Source organism: the organism of the source record quoted next, unplaced genomic scaffold, assembly GCF_019419815.1.
Source record: "Pyrus x bretschneideri cultivar Hongxiangsu unplaced genomic scaffold, Pyrus_bretschneideri_v1 Contig1, whole genome shotgun sequence".
In the NCBI taxonomy this organism is placed as follows: domain Eukaryota; kingdom Viridiplantae; phylum Streptophyta; class Magnoliopsida; order Rosales; family Rosaceae; genus Pyrus; species Pyrus x bretschneideri.
This window is the reverse complement of record NW_025999390.1, coordinates 4,793,149-4,812,678: the sequence shown is the minus strand read 5'-3', so window position 1 is coordinate 4,812,678 and position 19,530 is coordinate 4,793,149. Positions and strand designations below refer to the sequence as shown.

The 19,530-nt window shown below is 40.1% G+C and overlaps 5 protein-coding genes and 1 pseudogene across 5 annotated transcripts; 1 reads left to right on the top strand and 5 right to left on the bottom strand.

The window, feature by feature from the left end:
* Positions 1-1,941: 1,941 nt before the first annotated feature.
* LOC103950039 (protein WEAK CHLOROPLAST MOVEMENT UNDER BLUE LIGHT 1) lies at positions 1,942-6,252 on the top strand. The gene is given in 5 exon segments (XM_009361193.3): positions 1,942-2,148; positions 2,290-2,349; positions 2,955-3,748; positions 3,751-3,827; positions 4,038-6,252. Coding segments are annotated over 3 exon segments (2,730 nt in total). The 5' UTR covers positions 1,942-2,148; positions 2,290-2,349; positions 2,955-2,976; the 3' UTR covers positions 5,919-6,252.
* Positions 6,253-6,650: 398 nt separating this feature from the next.
* Positions 6,651-8,666, bottom strand: LOC103950048 (protein HEAT INTOLERANT 4). Its single transcript, XM_009361204.3, has 2 exons — positions 8,501-8,666; positions 6,651-8,043 (listed from the first exon to the last, which is right to left on the bottom strand). The coding sequence occupies exon 2, from the start codon at positions 8,035-8,037 to the stop codon at positions 6,982-6,984; it is 1,056 nt and encodes a 351-aa protein (XP_009359479.2). The 5' UTR covers positions 8,038-8,043; positions 8,501-8,666; the 3' UTR covers positions 6,651-6,981.
* A 620-nt stretch (positions 8,667-9,286) lies between these two features.
* LOC103950058 (photosystem I chlorophyll a/b-binding protein 5, chloroplastic) lies at positions 9,287-10,993 on the bottom strand. The gene is made up of 6 exons (XM_009361215.3): positions 10,776-10,993; positions 10,552-10,684; positions 10,248-10,360; positions 9,964-10,068; positions 9,698-9,786; positions 9,287-9,593 (listed from the first exon to the last, which is right to left on the bottom strand). Exons 1-6 carry the CDS (start codon positions 10,976-10,978, stop codon positions 9,454-9,456), a joined length of 783 nt encoding a protein of 260 aa, XP_009359490.2. The 5' UTR covers positions 10,979-10,993; the 3' UTR covers positions 9,287-9,453.
* A 167-nt stretch (positions 10,994-11,160) lies between these two features.
* On the bottom strand, positions 11,161-14,201 carry LOC103950068 (protein CYPRO4-like). The gene is made up of 2 exons (XM_009361225.2): positions 12,435-14,201; positions 11,161-11,651 (listed from the first exon to the last, which is right to left on the bottom strand). Exons 1-2 carry the CDS (start codon positions 14,073-14,075, stop codon positions 11,352-11,354), a joined length of 1,941 nt encoding a protein of 646 aa, XP_009359500.2. The 5' UTR covers positions 14,076-14,201; the 3' UTR covers positions 11,161-11,351.
* A 340-nt stretch (positions 14,202-14,541) lies between these two features.
* LOC103950077 (pentatricopeptide repeat-containing protein At2g04860) lies at positions 14,542-17,074 on the bottom strand. Its single transcript, XM_018648202.2, is given in 2 exon segments — positions 14,542-15,354; positions 15,356-17,074. Coding segments are annotated over 2 exon segments (2,169 nt in total). The 5' UTR covers positions 16,745-17,074; the 3' UTR covers positions 14,542-14,574.
* Positions 17,075-17,227: 153 nt separating this feature from the next.
* On the bottom strand, positions 17,228-19,178 carry LOC103950105 (annotated as a pseudogene).
* Between the last annotated feature and the right edge of the window lie 352 nt (positions 19,179-19,530).

Sequence of the window (19,530 nt, the reverse complement as noted above, 5' to 3'; positions counted from 1 at the left end):
ACATATCCCACCATTTATATAGTGACACGTGATGTATCATCTTGTGTTTTGGTCACATTGAAAAATCTTTCCAAAAATTGGTTTAGAAATTTCGTCTCACTAGCATTAAACATAATCCAATTATCAACATCCTAATAATTTGGTTTACAAAAATTGGTTTAGAAATTTGATCTTCCTAACATTACTATTTTTAATTTCCTCTTTTCGATTCTTGTAAATTCCGATTTTATCTTTGTTTTTGTTGAAATATGTCATACATATATGCATCATACACACAAATGAGATGATGGTGTTTTTCCTTTTTTTTAATTGCAAATTGTGTTATACAAGATGTACAAACAAGAGTGTATCCTAACATATATTATATCTAATTGACTTAACTCGCGTCTACGTAAAAATCATAATCAATCTCGATATTTCTTAGGAAGAAAACAAAAAAGTAGTAGCTGTTGACCTTTTGGGGATTTGGGAATCTTGTTTGTTGCTGCATAAGGTTTAAGGGCAAAGACCTCACATTTCAGTTTTGAAGTGCGTATGTACCAACAAAACCACCGAACGTGGCTGGAGCCACAAATCCCAAAATGTGACAGAAATGGAACATCTCTCACCCACTCACTCGCAAAACGCCATACTCCAACAGTTACTCAAATTCTGAAACCCACACTAGAATCAATGGTCCCGGCAGTTTTGGCCAGATCGGGGAGCTTTTGGACCGTTGGGGGCTGCTTACGCGTAGAGTTTTATATCCATTAAGCTACGTTTTTTTGTGATTTCATTAAGCTACATTCTCATACGTGCTATATTGTAATTTGATTTCTATTGATTTAAAATTAATACAACCATGAAAAGAAGAAAGTGATTTCTACACATTTGTTTTTATCTTCTTGCGCATTGATTTTTACATATGATCAACGAAATAAATAAAACGAAATCAACTATTATGACTAAAAAATTAAATATAACAGAGTAAAAAGAGTGTAATTAATAATTACTTCTCAAAGGGAGAACGTGGCATGGGCAATAGAGTCATTTTGAGCCAGAGTATCTTCAGTAAACACATTATCCACGGTGGGCGGTGCCTTTATTTACTTTATGTAATAATTATCTTTAGTTGTAAACAGTGTGTGTTCCAAGTCTTAATCAAACAGTATTTATTAATTAAATCAAAATATCTTAACTTAATTGATGTACTGTCTTATATTTTTAATCTTATGAAAAAATTAAGGAAAGCAATCACATATGGATGCCCTTTCTAACTAATACATGTCTCTTAGTGCCCATCCATAACTAGCACGTACACAAACAAAACAAATATAATAATAAATAAATATTTTATGACAAAATATTTGAATATTATATTCCAAACTTGGTCAAGAATAATTAATTGCAAAATTTCATCAACAATTTAAAAAAAAAAAAACTTATTTAGGTTGTTAATAACAACCCGTTGCAATCATTCTATCTATCTTTCCTTTTTCATTTGCAATCTAATTTTCTTTACTTTATTCGATCTAACGATTGAAAATAAACTTGAAATGTGCATGCGAAAAGAAAAAGTATGTTAAAATCAAATCCCTTGCAATAATAGTTTGAGTCTAAATTTTTTTCTTCAAGAATCTAAAAAGTGGTTCCAAACTAATCCTAGTGCATCAAGATCCACTTGAGTATTTTTTACGAAATAGTATAATACGATCATATTTTTAAATTTATTTATTTTTCAACTTTAGTGGATGTGATGTACTTTTATTTTCTAATTAAATGGTACACCAAAACAGAGGCTCAATAAATGCATCAACGTTCGAACTCAGTTCAGAATTTCAAATCTTTGTTCGCTTTCAACGAATATCTAATTATTTATTTTAGTAAGAAACTAGAAGTAAAAAAAAAAAAAAAAAAGTGGTCTCATATTGCGCATTAAAATCCTTTTCTTCTTCTTTGTGGGGGGGGGGGGGTGGTGAGCTGGACAGAAGGAGGGCAGCTGAGCTGAGCTGCACCACCCAATCCAACGGACAAAACCTCCCCGCCTTTCCGTTGGTCAAATCCCCAATAAAAAAATTGAAAAAAAGAGAGTGAAAAACTGAAAGATGAGAGATTGGAAGAAGGAGCGTACAGATGGATGCAGTCCGTGTGTGACGAGACGAGGAGGAGGTAGGCTCCACTCATCTCTCTGCTCTCTTCCTTCCCCCGCTATTTTTCTCTTCGCTCTATTTTTAACTCCGATTTCTTGGCTGCTATTTTTTGCTAATTTTTATCCCTTTTTTGTGCTTTTTTTTTTGCCTTAATTTTCAGCCTTCTTTGATATCCGAAACTCCATTCCCACTTTCCTTTCAATCGCATCTCGTTATTCTGGTACGTTCCTCTCTCTCTCTCTCTCTCTCTCTCTCTCTCTCTCTCAATTAATTTTTGGTTTAAAGTTTGAATTTTTATTTATTTTTTTCCTCTGATTACACTTGTTCTTGCAAATTAGCTGTTTTAATTCACTGTTTTGGATTGGATTTGGAATTTTTTTTTTAATTATGTGGAATTGATGATCTAAGTGAGTATTCGAAGTTCTTGGATTGTTATTTTTACATGCAGCTTGCTATTTAATTGTTCTTATTATTCCTTGTATGCGTGGCAGCTGTTTGGATGGATGATTTTTTTTTTTTGGAAATTTATTTATTTTTCTGAGAATTTCGATAATTGAAAGTCGATACAACCCCAGCAAACTAAGGATAGTAATTTTGGATTGGTTGGTTTTAGACCGGAGAATCGAAAATCTAATATTTTTACTACAATTTCATAGAACGTGATATTTTGAGTCTAAAAGAATGCAAATTCTGATGAAATAATGCAAAAAATATTTGGTTATAAAGGTCCTACATGTTAGAAGCTCTAATTTTCTTGGCTTTTATGCAGTGATTTACTGTTTCTTTTCTGTTTTGTTGATCCGATTTCTTTTACTTGGATTGTAGATTTTGCTCACACTTACTAGGAATGGAGGTTGTGAAAACTGCAGAAGTAATGCCTCCTCCAGAATCTTCTTCGTCCTCCAACCATAATCAACAATCCACTGGGGATGCTCCTGCAAATTCGGAAAAGCATGACAGTGTTGAAAGTAACAGTTATTTGCCAACGATGGACAACCCTAAATTAGAAACGACACTAAGTTCTTCTGACGGAGGACCCTCTCTGGAACAAAATCAACCACTTCCAACAGATAATCCGGCTTCTAGCTCATCAGCGATGGAAAATGGTAAATTACCAGCTGCAGAACATGCTTCAAATAGCACATCTCCAGAACAAAGTCAACTTCTTCCAACAGATACCCCACCCTCAATCGCTACAGTCACAGAGAAAGATACTAAGGATAGTCCGGTGGAAGATCTGGGTCCCAAAAGTGTCGATAATGGTGCATCTCAGGAACAAAATCAACTTCATCCAACAGATACTCCAGCCTCAGCCTCAGTAAGTACGGTCAATAAAACAGAGACCGATGTTCAGGGTACCATGGCGGAAGATTCTGATCCTAAAAATGCTGACAAGGTAGTGCAACCCACAACACGTTCTCTACCCAATATAAAAGTTTCCAGAATTGCTGTTAACAAAGCTGAAGCCATTTATTCTCCTAAGAGTGCTAAGCTGGCATATGTGAACAATGTAGTCTCATCACCCAATGCAAAGTTTGCTAGCTTCTCTGCAAGAAAATCGGTCGCCACTGATTCCCCTAAGAGTGCTACGAACAGAGGACTTATTGATACAACTGCACCTTTGAATCAGTTAAAGAAGCTGTTTCCAAATTTGGAGGAATTGTTGATTGGAAAGCCCATAGAATCCAAACTGTGGAGGTACATTTTCTTTATTTTTTCTGTTTTATTAGCTATTTATTGTTTTCTGTTGGTGTTAAAGTTCACAATCCCCTTTCTTTTGAATCCATAATCGAGTGGTTGTTTGGTTTTTTCCTTTTTTAATGGAACTCTCGTCTAAGCATTATGTTGAAATCCGGAAAATACCTACGTTTTCTAAAACAAATCGTAATCTCTTCTTTGGCTGTGCAGAGACGCAAGATTGTGGAGCAAGAACTTGAGAAAGCACAGGAGGAGATTCCTGAGTATAGGAAACAATCAGAGGGTGCCGAAAATGCAAAGGTTCAAGTATTGAAGGAGCTGGATAGCACTAAGAGACTCGTAGAAGAATTGAAGCTCAACCTGGAGAGAGCACAAACAGAAGAACAACAGGCAAAACAAGACTCCGAACTTGCCAAACTAAGGGTGGAAGAGATGGAGCAAGGTATAGCTGACGAGGCTAGTGTTGCAGCCAAGGCACAGCTTGAGGTTGCTAAGGCGAGGCATACAGCTGCGGTGACAGAGCTGAAATCTGTTAAAGAGGAGCTGGAAGCGCTGTACAAGGAATATGCTTCTTTAGTCACCGAGAAAGATACAGCCATTAAAAAAGCTGAAGAGGCCATTTCTGCATCCAAGGAAGTGGAGAAAACAGTGGAAGAACTGACGATTGAGCTAATTGCTACAAAGGAGTCATTAGAGGCTGCGCATGCCGCTCATTTGGAAGCGGAGGAACAAAGGATTGGAGCAGTCATGGCCAAGGAACAAGATTCGCTTCATTGGGAGAAGGAGTTAAAGCAGGCAGAAGAGGAGCTTCAGAAACTTAACCACCAAAGATTGTCGGCTGAGGATCTCAAGTCAAAACTAGACACAGCCTCGGCCTTACTACTTGATTTGAAATCTGAATTGGCTGCATATATGGAATCAAGATTAAAGGTGGAAAATGGAGGAGTCTTGAAAGATGGGCTACAGGAACCAGAGAAGAAAACTCATACCGATATACAAGCAGCAGTTGCTTCTGCAAAGAAGGAGCTGGAGGAAGTGAAGCTCAACATAGAGAAAGCAGTTGCTGAAGTAAATATCTTGAAGGTGGCTGCCACATCATTAAAATCGGAACTTGAAAGTGAGAAGTCAGCTCTTGCCACCATTAGGCAGAGGGAGGGAATGGCATCAGTGGCTGTTGCGTCTCTTGAAGCTGACCTGGAGAAGACTAGGTCGGAAATAGCTCTAGTTCAGATGAAGGAGAAAGAAGCCAGAGAGAAGATGATTGAGCTACCCAAAGAATTACAGCAAGCAGCACAGGAGGCTGACCAGGCAAAGGTACTTTCTGAAATGGCTGGTGAAGAGCTGCGCAAGGCAAGGGAAGGAGCAGAGCAAGCAAAGGCTGGAGCAAGTACTGTGGAAAGTAGATTACTTGCGGCGCAAAAGGAAATAGAGGCTGCTAGGGCCTCCGAGAAGTTGGCATTAGCAGCAATTAAAGCTTTGCAAGAGAGTGAACAAGCCAGAAGCACCAATGATACTGATTCACCCACTGGGGTAACGCTTTCTGTAGCAGAGTATTATGAGCTCAGCAAACGGGCCCATGATGCAGAAGAACAGGCGAACACGAGAGTTGCAGCTGCAAGTTCCCAAATCGATGTGGCCAAGGAGTCTGAGCTCAAAAGCTTGGAAAAGTTGGAAGAAGTTAATCAGGAAATGGCTGCGAGAAAAGAAGCACTCAAGATTGCAATGGAGAAGGCTGAGAAAGCCAAGGCAGGCAAGTTGGGGGTTGAGCAGGAGTTGAGAAAGTGGAGGGCCGAACATGAGCAACGGCGAAAGCTTGGTGAACCTGCTCAGGCAGCAGCAACTGCCACTAAAAGCCCGAAGGCCAGTTTTGAGGCAAGGAAAGAATCCAAGGACTTTGACTGCGCACCTGATTCTGCCGCATCTGAGCAATATTCATCAAGCCCCAAGTATGGACTTGGAAGCCCCATCGAAGCTGGTCCATCACCCCCAGAAGTAAAGCAGGGAAAGAAGAAAAAGAAGTCGTTCTTCCCACGGATATTTATGTTCTTGGCCAGAAGAAGGGCGCATCAAAACAAGTTAAATAACTCTTGATTGAAACCAGTACACGTCTTTGTTGTTGTGATTTTTACCTCCTTTTTACAGGGTGGTTTCTCTCGGAGTGACCGTAAATGGTGGATTGATCTGACAGATGTTTACTCGAGTGTACATGACGATACTGGTAAATTGTTTGTTGTATGATAAGTTACTTGGATGATAGTTTTGCTCGCTGTAAGGATGGTTTTGGAGCGAGGTTAATATTGTTGGTGCCTGAATATTGAGAAGGGAGAATGACAGAACTTCTGTGTAATCTGTAGGCCTCAAAAACTCTGTAAAAGTTGGTTCGTGTTTGCTGTAATGAAAGAATTTGGGTCTGAGATTTCCGTGAGCTACTTTTAGTTGAAATTCACACTTTTTTTGTATTCATTCATAGTTTCGATGAAGTTTTATCGATCCGAAAACAACGGTACTAATCACATGACTACGGGAGCTGCTCTCTCCATCTGTGTTCGGTCAGTTTTCTGAGCAAGAGTCACATAACTTCACCATGCAATCTGTGTCAAAATTGCTCCTCGCCGGCACGATGCAATTAAGTTTAAGCAATTGATTTTGCTTCAGAACCAAGCAGAACAAGAATGTGAATGAAACTAAGAAAGTGTTGAAAGATAGAGGGGTACAGCTTCTAAACTCTACACAAAGTCTTTTTTAAGAAGAATACAAGTTAAAGCCGAAACGAAACAAAACGAGACATCTCAACTCTTTCTGATTCAGCGAGGACAACAAGCCATCAAACAAAAATATTTCATTGAAGTGAAAATCACCCTTCTAATCGGCCGTACAAGAAAACAAGACAAGTTTAACTCATCCAAAACAATACCTCAAGTTTTATATTTGAAGCATTATTCGAACAGAAGGTAAATAAATGACCAGAGTCGCTACAAAATTTAATGAGACCTTGTCTTTATATGATTTCAAATGAGATCAAACAACAAGAACAACAGGAGTATGCGAAAATTTTCTCTTTTCCCAACACTTTGGGACACATTAAACACAAAAGTTTCAATTACCGTAGGCATTACGCGCAGGCCAACAAGGATATCGGTGAAAGTGAAACTAATCACAGAACCTCATGAGCCTTGTTGTAGTACCTGTTGATGTATGCAGCCTTGACACCTGATATGTCAGGAGTATCGGGTGTTTGCACGGGGTAGAACTTGTAATACCTCAAATTTTCAAATGCTGCTTTAGTTTCCGTACTCATTTTTTCAAATTCTTGTTTGCGGGCCTCCTTTTTCTCTCGGTTTTCTTTCTTTTGTTGACGCACTTTCTCCTTGACAAACTCCATGAAGGCATCCTTTTGATCTGCAGATAGTTCCTCCTCTTTTATCCGCTCGTCAGTGAACTCCTCAACTTCATCAAACTGCCAATCAAACACACAGTAAACCGGTGGATTTGGTTCCTGTGGAAAAAGTATGTCGACCTCGGTGCTCAGCTCAAGCTCCTCTTCCTTGATCGGCATTAGATACGGCAAGCAGTAGTCAAATTTCTTTAGACGATCAATCTTCATGTGTTTCAAGGAAGCCCGTCTCTGAGTGCATCCCAGCACGAATATTTGAGGAGAATTTCGACTATATTCAACAACTTGGCTGTCTCTCTTGTCATAAGGAATATATGGAATCCAATCCATTTTCATCTGTTTCATTGGAACAATTTCTTCAGTCTCCCTCTGAACCGACTTAATCCCAATTTTGTCAGAAGGTGGGCAAGGCGATACAACAGCCACCACAATAGGTATGTAAATAATTTTTAAATCACCCTTATAGGGGACTTGTTGAGGCTCTGTACCACCAAAGAGATACACTTTGTTGTTCCCAAGATCGTGCAGCTTGCCCCCCTCTTCAAATGCTTTTTCAAGGTTTGAGAAATCCCACTTGAATTGGTACACCTTGTCCAAGTGATCCCACTCTGTCCCAACAGGAAAGGCAGCCTTCCAGAGATCTTCCAACTGACGAGGCTCCTCAAAGTACTCGGGCTCGGATTGGGGGTGCGATGCCTTGACCCGCTTTGACCGAGTGGCGGCCTTGCTGGATTGTTCTTTGTGGTTGTCTGCCTTGGTTGAATTTTCCTTGTTTTCTTCTCTCTGGCTGGCGTTCCTCTTAGCTCCCCTCGCCATTGTATTCTGCCAAAAACACAAAAAAAAAAAAAAAAAAAAAGACAAATACAAATAAAAAATCAGGGCTACGGACCTAGGGTTAGGGTTTGTACCGTTTGGCACACAATCCAATTTATACACATAAAGTTCTTCCGCAACTTCGACAAATAATTTTAAATTTGTATGAATCAAAGATTTAAACTTCGAATCTATAAATCGTACATCTAATCGAAAATCAAAATTATAAAAGAAACCCAAATAGCAGTTCATCGTTTCAAGCAGCAGATTCAAATTTCAACTAATATCTAATCTAATACGAAATCATAAAACCAATCGTCCCTGAATTCATTGACAGGTAAAAAAAAACCCTAGGAAAAATCAAAACCCAAATCAAATCCCCTATAAAACCCTAAAAACCCAAATCAAAACCGTAAAAATTCAAAGTTTCTGAAAAATTATAGCACACTGAACAGAAAATTCATACCCGAAAAGGCTTTTGTCGAGGACTGAAAATTCCAACACAATCTGGGTTTTTTGAAAATTGGAAGCAAAATCACTGCAGCGGGCTCCTTATTAGGCAAAAGTGAGAACCTTTGCCTCCTCTCTCTCTGCTTATATCTTCCAACACATCTTACCGTTTCACTTTATTACATCTGAACCGTTCATTTTATCCCACGGCTGAGATTTGAACGTCTAATTTTCTACTCCCGCTAGGAAACGTAGGTTATGTGCGTCAAACCAACGCCACGCGAAGTCCGCCTCGTGTCTACTGGTGAAAACTAGCATAAGAGCAATACATCAACGTTTTTTAAGGCATTAACTTTTTAAGTCAGGGCATCATCTGCTATCAATGTTATCAATATTATTCTTATACACAGGATTTATATTATTGATATTGTTCCAATTTACTCATTTATTACCATTTTTTCGTCAAATACTTGCCTATTATTAGGTAGTGTGTTTTATTACAAGAAGATTTCAATGATATTAAAAGTGGAACCCGCACATAAGCTATATGTTATTTTGTTGTATCTTCTAGGTGAGACTTTATCTTCTAATATTTTTACACTTGTACATGACTTGCACATAGAAAAAAATAAAGAAAATTCTAAATTTTTTTATTTAGACTCAGAATAACAAACTTAACCACAACAGTATTTCTACAATTTTTATGGAACTTTACATGACTGACAATGACATGTGAAGTTGTGACCTTAACCACCAAGATGCAAATAAAAGTTTGGGATTGAGCTTCTTCCGAAGAATATGCTAAGTGTAACTAGTTGCATATATTTACGAATCTATCTCTTTAATCCTCATCGTGTGATTATTTAATGACATAAACAACCAACATAAGTCCAAAGATAGATGATGGTCCTGCAACCATTGAACATTGTTACATTGGCACATACAAAGACCATGGACTTGGATTTACATTTAAGAAGAGTTTGCAAGGGTCTGAACTATGGTTCTGTGCCATGGGTTGGAGAGGTGCTCCAGAAGATTATCAATGGGTCCCACATGAGTCACAGATGCTTGCACAAAGAAACCCAGCATCGCCACCATTGCAAGCCGTCCTGCAACAACACACAACTAATTTGAAGCAACAATCCAACTAGAAAATAAGACTGAAATGGAAGATATTGATTTGGAAAAATCAACGAAACAACGCATTTTATACCGTTCTTAATCTCTTTAAGCTTCCACTCATGAGCCTTCTTGATATCTTTTGCCAGACCTAGAGGGTTCAGCAACGGACCTCCGGGATATCTGACATACACGCGGTATTATTAATCAACTTCATATCATAATATAGGTAGACATCAATGTTCATATGTCGTTGAGCTTGCGTGTAGTGTTGAAATTGAATACTCGTGTTGTAACATGAGTGAATTAGCAACAACACTTGATAGAGTAAGGATGGGATTGTGAATCAAATAAGATTACCCAGGTTCTAAACCTTCAAGTGCAGATTCCAATCCAAAGAATGATCCATCTTTGGCTTGAGATCCAGGAGTTTTGAAATCCATGTATCTTTTAGTTTCAACAAATCTACAAGCACAGCAGGAAAGGAGAACATTAACACAGAATCACAATCAAAGCAGAAATATCTTTCGGATCAAGCGATAGTTTACTTTAAATAAGTTTAAACTGCGGAGAGAACGATTTAAACTCGGGTGCATAAGGGAACCAAATCCACTCTAGCCAATGCAAATTAAAACAGAACTTACCCCATCAAGATAAATTGGACAATGAGCAGAGTTTCTGTATTAGCAAAGCCAAATTTAACTGCACCTGCATTGTACCAAACTGGTACACTAAGAAGCCCTGTTACCCTCAGTAACTGCAAAAAAAAAATCACTAGTTTCATTTTTTAACATTTATCCACAGTCGTTAAGTAAAATTACAATGCTACACTGCCCTCAAACTTCTTATCTACAATATGTGGTAGGTATTAAAATCAAATAATTGAAATTTATTTTGGAATTTCCAAATGAGTCCACAGCGAGAAACAGAATGCCATTTTGGTCTTACATCTGTAAGTAGAATTCCTGCAACTCCAAGCATTGCAAAGCGAGCATGAACCAGCTCTGCCTGCACATACCACCTCAAGCTTTCCGGGTCCTCCCCGAGTCCAAGCGGGTCAAACCCAAAATCCCCAGCCAAGCTGTTGAAGAGGGACAAGGAGTGTGAACCTAAATAGGGGAAAAAAGAAAGAGAGATGAAATCAAATTGAACCAGCTTCTTGAGGGACTTACCTTCCGTCGAGGTAGGCTGGTGGGTCAAGCCCTGGGAGCCATGTAGGGCGCACTTGGGCTTGAGCCACGTGGCGGGCAAAACCTCGAGCCCTTGCTGGTTTACCATGCCCGATAGCAACTGAGGGTCTTGATGTGTTCTTATTAGAAACAAAGGATAAAGGACATGGCTGCACAAGGAAACCTCTCTCCACTGCAGCAGCCATTTCTCTCCTTCTATCTTTCTATCAAGAGGTCCACAAATTTTATGTGTGCATGCATTATACATATATATATGAGAAATAAGGACCACTTGGACATAACGTTAAAATATCCAGGTCACTAAAAAGAAGTGGGAAAATGTTCAAATATTGCTGGAAGATGGAAAAGAAAATTTACCAAACCTTGCTTCAACAAGAATTAAAGCACTATTATTGCTGGAAATCATTAGATTACCATTGAAATTCCTTCAGAACATGAGTACAATTCAACATAGTTCATTACCGGCACGACCTAGCTTAAAGAGTATACCCTACAAATACTTGACGGGAAAAAAAAAAACAAATACAAGTGTAAGTTCTTAATAGAAAATTAGAAAGTTCACTGCAGAGACAATTGTCTATTGGTACTGGATATGCTGAAGGAGCTGACTTTCAGAGGGGTTGCAATCACAAGTGGGGCCTCAGGTGAGTCAGTAACTGCAAACTTGTCATGCATGAAGCGACTGTCGACAATGGAGTCATCCTTGGGGACTATCTTGTAGCAGTAGCAGCTCTTCAAGCCCTGCTGGTTGCGGTAGCACTGGTGTGAGCCATCTTTCACCTGTTGAAAGTTCCAAACCACACTAAATTTGCCCACAGTTGCAACCAGATGTCGCTCCTGCTTCCCGTTCTCCGTGACCTGAACAATAATGTAAAGCAAGATTATCATAATCTTCTACCAAACAAAATCATATGGCTACAAGAAAAATAAACTGAGTTCAGAGTGTTAATTGCCTAGACATTTTCCATTCATAGACAATGCTCCAACCAACCAAAATCGGTACTACCATCAATGTACTGAAATACTCCAAACTAAAGTTCATATGTAAGACCAGACTTCTGTTTCAACCATTCTAATAGTAGTCATTAAAAGCGAAAAGAAATTGGGAATTTTTAGAAGTTATATAAACCTCCTAATGGTTATTTAGTTAAATCAACAAAAACCGCATTCAAAATCTAGAAGTTACTTGGAAGAGAGAGGGGAAAAGCCAGACAAATTAGTTTTATACATGACAACCCCACCATTAGAACCTTCGATGTAAAACCAATCTATTCTCCATCTTTCAGCAATTCAACACTAAAACATACACTGAACCGAAAATTATTCCAACTTTCAGATCTGAAGTGGACGTGCGTGTGCATATAATTTAGGAAAAGGAATGCCAAAAGGGGGGAATTCTAAATAATAGAAAACAGTCCAACCATTTTTGATACTGTAGGATGGTAGATTCACATTTCAGGTTCTATTCATGACTTAGCAAACCAGGTTTAAGAGAGGCCACTAAGTCATGCACATTACAGCAGATGGAAACTAATATTTTCATCACCACAAACAAAAGGAAGAAGCAACATAATGTTGCATAGCCCCACCAAATAACAGAAAAATATTTCTAACCAACAGGCTGAAAATACATATACTTACCCACGAAAACTGAGCATTACGAAACTTGTTATTTGTGCCCGCCAAATGTGAATCCAGGGGAGTCAGCTTCAGCAGTCTTGGAGCTGAAATTCTATTTCCCATACGCCCGCTAAAACCAGTCTTTGTCTTGCCATCCTTATCAGTAAAGACTGTGCAGATGAGGATCAAATAGGTGTCCGTTGTGCCCAAAATCCACTTCCCATCAAAAGTAACATCAACATGAGTAATAGGTGAACCAAGGCCTGGAAAAGCAGTTTTCGCCTGCCTCATCGAATTGATCGAGTACAACCTGATCTTCCCATCAAGCGACCCAACAGCAATTGAGCCATCACCAGTGCTAGCAAAGCACTGAAAGTTAGTCCCTCTTGAGAACTGATGCCCTTGGTTCCAATTGAGAACAGGACCACTAGAAGCTGCAAGGTCCTGAACCATTCCCTTCCTATCACGCATATCCCACCGGCAAAGCCTGTTGTCATCCAAACCCAAGAATGTCGATCCTGAGGGGTCCAACTGTGCTCCCTTACTATCATTTGTGATATCCCTCATTGTAATGTCAGCTCCATCTTTCTCAAACTTCCACTCAGTAACAACCTTCCCGGTTTCGATATCAAGCTGATGGAGCCCGGTTGTGTGAGGCTTCCCTTCATTCATCGGACTCATAAGGAGCATGTTAGTCTCGGCCTTCATCAGCAGAGCCTTCCTAGGTGTAGACCGTGCCAAATTTGAACCGCCTCCATAGCTCCCATCATCAAAATTCACATAAACACCTTTACCGTGTATTCCATGAGCAAAATTCTTAACAACCTGAATGCCAGAGTTCCCCACCAAGAAACTATTGTCCAATGCACCTAATGCCAAGCTCTGTATACCGCCATTGTGGGCCTCCTCAAACTCCTCTCTCAAATTCTGATTTCCCCTCACTGGTGTTGCTGAGCCAGGGCTCTTCAAAAAATTATCCTCCGCATCTTCCCAGACCGAATCATCCGCCATTTCGGGCTTCGCCCACCCAACAAAATCTTTCCCATAAACCTTCACCCTGTTCTCCTCAGTGGCCTCATACCCATAAGTGTTCTCAAACAAACAGTCATTGTACTTAATCACAAAAGCCCTATACTCCTCATCACTGAAAAACTTCATTGCCCACACGCCTCTGGCAAAGAAATCGACACGCCGCTGATCGGCAAAAGTGAGCAATTGCATCTCTGCCGATACCTTAGCCTTAACTTTGGCCCCCACCCTCAAAACCCACAAACCCTCCTCATCAAATTCCTCTTCTTCCTCTTCCTCCTCATCATTATCAACCTCCATTCGAGATGTCTTAATAAAATTGAAAGAAGTGAGTTTTTCGGAAGTTACCCATTTCGCTTTTGGGGTGTTCCCTCCAATGTGGAGGTACAGCTTCACCGGATTCTTCAGATTCGTGTTCCTGGAAGAAGACCCGTACTTGAGACTCAAAGCCTTGAGCTTGGCGTCCACGTCGTCTAATGCAGCCGACGACGGCGTTTTGTTTCCCCGCTCGGCGGATCTCTGGCGCTGGTCGGCTTCAGTTTCCTCCACGTCCTCGTAGCTCTCCTGCTCTTCGCTCTCTTCCTCGTCGGAGTCGGAAAGCTCGAGGTGTTCGCGGCTGTGAGCTCCGCCCATTTTTGTACGAAGATTTGGGAAATGGTATGTGAAAGATGAGAGCCTTGGGAGTCTGAGAGTGAGATGGTGTGTTTGGATGAAAAGTTCAAATTTCAAATTTGGGAGCGCTTTTGCGGTTTTTTGGCATCGTCTTACTTTTCCGTTAGGGTTTCTAAAAGTATGATTGGGCCCGGGTCGGGTCGGGTTGGGTTGGTGGCAGCCGGGTTAAGTCATGACTTATTTTCGTGGCATTTTACAAAAATTGTTTAGTTATGGAAAGAACTACAGTAACCATCATAACGTTTATTTAATACACAAATGACGTGATGTATCGGTATAATAATAGATAACTTGATTTGCTTCAGAACGCACATCAAAATTTTTTGGTTAAAACATTGTAGTGCTACATAATCCGTCATAAACTTATTCTCATGTCATTTTTTACAAATCATGTTTTTCAAAATTTATGCAAAACATTCGAGAGATGTAATGGTGATACCAAAATCAGGTCTAGAGATGATTATATAAACAGAATCTGCCCAAAATTTGTATTCAAACTAGGTTTATTCAAGCACAAACTTACATTCGTCTCAATAACACTCACTCCTGAACAACCGTCCCCTCCGGTCTCTCTCATCATCTCCCTCACCCTAGCTACATCGTCCCACATCCCTTTAACCGCGTAAAGATTTGACATCAGCACGAAGAACCCGCCACTTTTACTGTCCAAGAGAAACAACTTTTTGGCTATGTACTCCCCAAGCTTCACCTCTTGGTGGATGCAACAAGCATTCAGCAAGGCTCCCCACACTGCGAAGTCGGGCTCCATCTCCATATCTCTGATGAAAACCAATGCCACCTGGAAGAAGCCCGCGCGGCCAAAGAGACCAACCATGCAAGCGCAGTGTTGCAAGCGTGGCACTATATTGAACTCTTCCCTCATTATTTGGAAATATTTTCTTCCCTCCTCAACAAAACCTCCATGAGTACAAGCAACCAAAACTCCCAAAAAAGTGATATTATCGGGCATTATCCCCTGCTCTTGCATTTTCAAGAAGCAAGCAAGAGCTCTATGTTCTGACCCGTAGTGGCTATAACCCAAGAGGATTGAGTTCCACGATGCCAAACATGGTTCTTGGATGCTCTTAAACACCCTTTCAGCAAGCTCTATTCTTCCACACTTGGTGTACATGTCTATAAGAGCGGTTCCAACAAAATCTTCCACTTCAAGATTGTTTCGGAGGACATAGTTATGAAGTATCTCCCCAAATCGCAAGTACCCAATTTGGCCACACCCAGACTAGTAAGCTAGAAACAGTGATGCTATCTGGACTATATCCGGACATTTTCATTTGGAGAAACAAGTCCAGGGCATCACTTGACCTTCCCACTTGTACACATCCCGATATCAAAGAATTCCAAGTAAGCAACGATTTTGCTTGCATATCAAGGAATAAAGAAAAAGCGGCTTCTATCTTGTCAAACCTCGAGTACATGCTTATCAAACAATTTGCAACCAAAGAATCAGCCGTCAGCCCAATCTTTATTCCATAACCATGGAAAGCAAGTCCAAGGCCAATATCAACAGGGACTTTTATCCCATGAAGGATGCAAACCATAGAAACTGCGTCCAGTTTCATGTCTAACCGCTGCAAGTGAGCAAAGCATTCCAGTACCTGAGCTATGTTATCTTTCTCAGCATAGCTTGAAATAATTGCAGTCAGGGAAACCAAGTTCTTCTGAGGCAATGACCTGTAAAGCAGTTTTCCGGATTCTGTGTTCCCTCGTGTTGCATATTCACAAATTAGCGAAGTAATCACAGAAGCATCATTTGCATGACCAGTTTTAAGGGCATGACAATGGGTAGACTCTGGATTTGCATTTGCTGAGAGGAGGCTTACCATGGTCACCAGATTGGCCGGAACATTTTCCTCCTGCATTTGTTTAAAGACAAGCATTGCCTCATGAAAGAAACCATTTTGTCCATAAGCGCCAATCATAGTATTCCAAGAAACTACACTCTTGTCAACTATCTCTTCAAACAAGAGCTCCGCCGCCTCCAAATCTGCAGATTTAGCATACATCGAGGTAAGCACATTCTTCACGTTAGAATCCGAATCCAGGCCCGCCTTAATTCCAAACCCATGAACACATTTCCCAAGAAAAACTAACTCTTGCCTACCACAAGACGGAACCAAACTAACCAAAGTCGTCCGACAAGGACAAAGCCCCTCTCTACACATTCGGACAAAGCAATTCAACGCTTCAAAAGCATACCCATTTCGAGAAAACCCACAAATCAACGCATTCCATGAGACAACATCTCTGTCAGGCATATCATCAAACACCTTCTGGGCAGCCCTTACACAACCCAATTTCATATACAAATCAAGAAGAGCAGTACTCACATATACATATCGATTGACACCTGATTTCAGCAAGTGGGTATGAATCTGATTTGCTTCTAGTTTTGAGCTCACTGAATTAAAACCCGAGGCGGAGGAAGAAGTGCAGGATTTAATGAGCAGAGAGAAAGTGAGATCATTGGGCTTCAAATTGTACTCAAACAACTGGCGAAAAAGAAGCAGTGCCTGTTTAGGATTTTTGCTTTCGCTGTGAGATTTTAGGAGAGAGTGGAAATAGGGAAGGTTGGGCTTCGCAGAGAGGCCGATAGAAAAGGCCAAGTTCATACTCAAGTTTGGCGCGAAAGTTTTTAGAGTGTGCAGCTTCTGTTTTTTGGGTTTTTGTGGTGGAGGGCAGAGCCACAGTGTGCAGCTGCTTTATAATTGAGTAATAAAAAGACAAGCAGATGGTGTTTTACCGCAATCGTGAATACAATCATGTATATGTACCTTAGTACGATTTGATTTTCACCGATTTTTCTCTCTCCTAACAACTAAATATTTAATCCACTAACAGTATCGCGCTACCAAAACAGAGACAATTTTGTTATCAGGATAAAAAGACAAGCTTAACATTTCAAGTGAATCTAGTTCATTAGTAAAAAACTAATACCATAGTTTGAAAACTCTATGCTCTCCTTCACCCGAATTCGAATCTCCATTCTCGTAGTATGAATATAACTAATTAGAATGTCGTTTAGAAGGAATAAATTAGTTTAAATGTCTTAAGTTCAAATGTTCCATCTCTAGACGAGCTAACTAGAACCGACGATCTATCAACATAATTGTTTGAACTACGAGTTGGGGTTTATAACTCAATTGGCTAAGAACATTTATATAGGCGTTAATAATTCTATTACATTACACATCATTTTAACAAGCTTTTTCGAGTTCGTTTCTCTCCCACACAGCAAAGTCATCCCCACTTCTGGCAACATGGAAGTTTGAGTTTGTGGGATCAAGGTCTCCGAGGTCCAACCTTGGCCAAACCTTCATTACTATCTTGTCGTCGATGTTGGCCATATATAGGTCACCCTCGGCAGCTAAGATAGTCACACTGCTCTTGGAATTGATCCCATTCCTTGCCCTTATTGCTGTCGAATTGCGTTTAGGGTCCTTCGGCCACCCCCACTTAACGAAGTGATCATAGAACTGCAACACCGAAAACAAGGTAATTTAGAAGTCGAAATATGTACACGAATGTTCTCTTACCAGATTTATATTACTATGCAAATAATTAATGTTATTAAACTGTGAATCTGTCTCACATAATCAAGAAAAAATAAGATTAATATTGATCCAAGTTGACTATTTGGTAATATAATTATAAACCACTTGCGCTAGCTATTAGACAGCATGACAAAAGAACATTTCCCAATTCAATAAGACGACGCATGTTTTACGTTACTAGACGAATATTCATGTTGTCATCCTGTGAATCTGAATCACAAATTTATGAAAAAGTCAATATAAATGGTGATCCGAATTCTATTCTGCAACATAAACTAATTGTGTGGTTAGATAATATGACAAAAGAACATTTTCCAGTAAATCGATGTTTAGTACTTACTATGCTTGGGGTGCCAGGATGGGTGAGAATGTAAGCATATCCAAGCCGGACTTTTATCAGATGGGAAGGCAACAGTTTTGAGACCAAGTTTCATGATTGTCGATAAATGTCACAGCACCTTCTGGCTTGATGCCGATCAACCCTGGTGGTTTCCCATTTGAATCCTTTAGCCTCCATAGCTCACCCTCCACAGCAACATCCATAATATACTTGGTTGTCATATCAAACGTCGTGACAACACCCCCAATGCCTGAATCCAACTAACTATTTCATTCCTAATTTCCTATGTGCATCTTGGTTCTGAATCCAACGCCAGTACTCGGCAACTGCGAATTCCGGCAAAGTTCTGTCCATGTAGAGCTTGGTTAAGCTAGAGCCGTACCCAATCGCATAATCAAACCTCCATCCATCAAACCCTATTTCGGTTTTCAACCAGATCATCCAATCAGACAACTCGCTTTGAAGCCTAGGGTTTCTGTGGTCCATGTCAGCTGTGAACGGGAAGTTGTCTCCTGTGTCTGGGTTGCCAGTGCCAAAAGGGTGGTCATTGTCATCCCTGCAAATCAAGGAGGCATCAAAGTCAAGACGTCCATCCGGCTTTCCACCTTCAAATATGCTCCATAGTCCGTTCTCATCTTGTTTGACAGCTGCTCTGTGGTTTATCACAATGTCTATGGCTTTGATTCCCTTCTCATGCCTGGCAGTAAATAGGAACTTCAATTCTCGATGCATCAAGATCGCATAGCCTTCCGGAGAGCATCCTGAAACGTTTGAATAATGGTAACGAATTATTATCTTGCTAGAATGTGCAATCCAGATTCACAGTCTAGCGAGAGAACATTATTGATTACTTGGGATTATTAAACAAAAAATGCGATTATACAGAGATAGTGATAGGCTAGTAGCTAGTAAATACCCTCGGTTCCATTAGCGTGAGGCGGAGGAAGCCAGACATGGGTGATGCCAGAGTCAGCAAGTTCAAGAATGGAGGTCTTGAGTGAGTTGTACCACCCTCCTTTTTTACTTGAACCCCTGTATCATATTCAAAGACATCAAAATTCAAAATGCGCATTCATAACAGGCTAAACGTAATCTGTAAAAGAGAAGCGTATATAGCGTAGTTACCTAATACAACACAGCGGGGGTTCCAAAGTAGGGCAAGAGAGAAATGCAGAGGCAAAAGCAGAAGGAAATGAGGAAGTTCATGGTGCCTTTAGTTATCTCGTGGAGTTGACTTTACCAAAAGTCACGCATTTTATAATTAAACAGCCAAGACAAGTGGAGATTGAAACTCCAGAGAGTCAACCAGTTTGAACAACAAGATATACTGAAGCAAATCCAAAGTATCATGCCGTGTGTGATCAGCTAGAAAAGGGCTGACTCGTCCAAATGCGATCAGTTTTTCAAAAGGTTAGGCAACATTCATGAAATCAATTCACAATCATATACTTTCAACATCCTTTAACTAAGACCTTTTTTTCTTCTTGGACAAACGCATGTTGGT

Bases quoted from the DNA above. Each gene is read 5' to 3' on its own strand.
- LOC103950048 (XM_009361204.3), bottom strand. From the start codon at position 8,037: ATGGCGAGGGGAGCTAAGAGGAACGCCAGCCAGAGAGAAGAAAACAAG.
- LOC103950058 (XM_009361215.3), bottom strand. From the start codon at position 10,978: ATGGCTGCTGCAGTGGAGAGAGGTTTCCTTGTGCAGCCATGTCCTTTA. The intron at 10,069-10,247 runs GTAAGTTCTGTT...CTGTGCTTGTAG, and splicing joins GTCCAATTTATCTTGATGGG to ATTTGTTGAAACTAAAAGAT. The intron at 9,594-9,697 runs GTATAAAATGCG...GTGTTGTTGCAG, and splicing joins GCTTAAAGAGATTAAGAACG to GACGGCTTGCAATGGTGGCG.
- LOC103950068 (XM_009361225.2), bottom strand. From the start codon at position 14,075: ATGGGCGGAGCTCACAGCCGCGAACACCTCGAGCTTTCCGACTCCGAC. The intron at 11,652-12,434 runs GTAAGTATATGT...ATTATTGTTCAG, and splicing joins GTAATGCTCAGTTTTCGTGG to GTCACGGAGAACGGGAAGCA.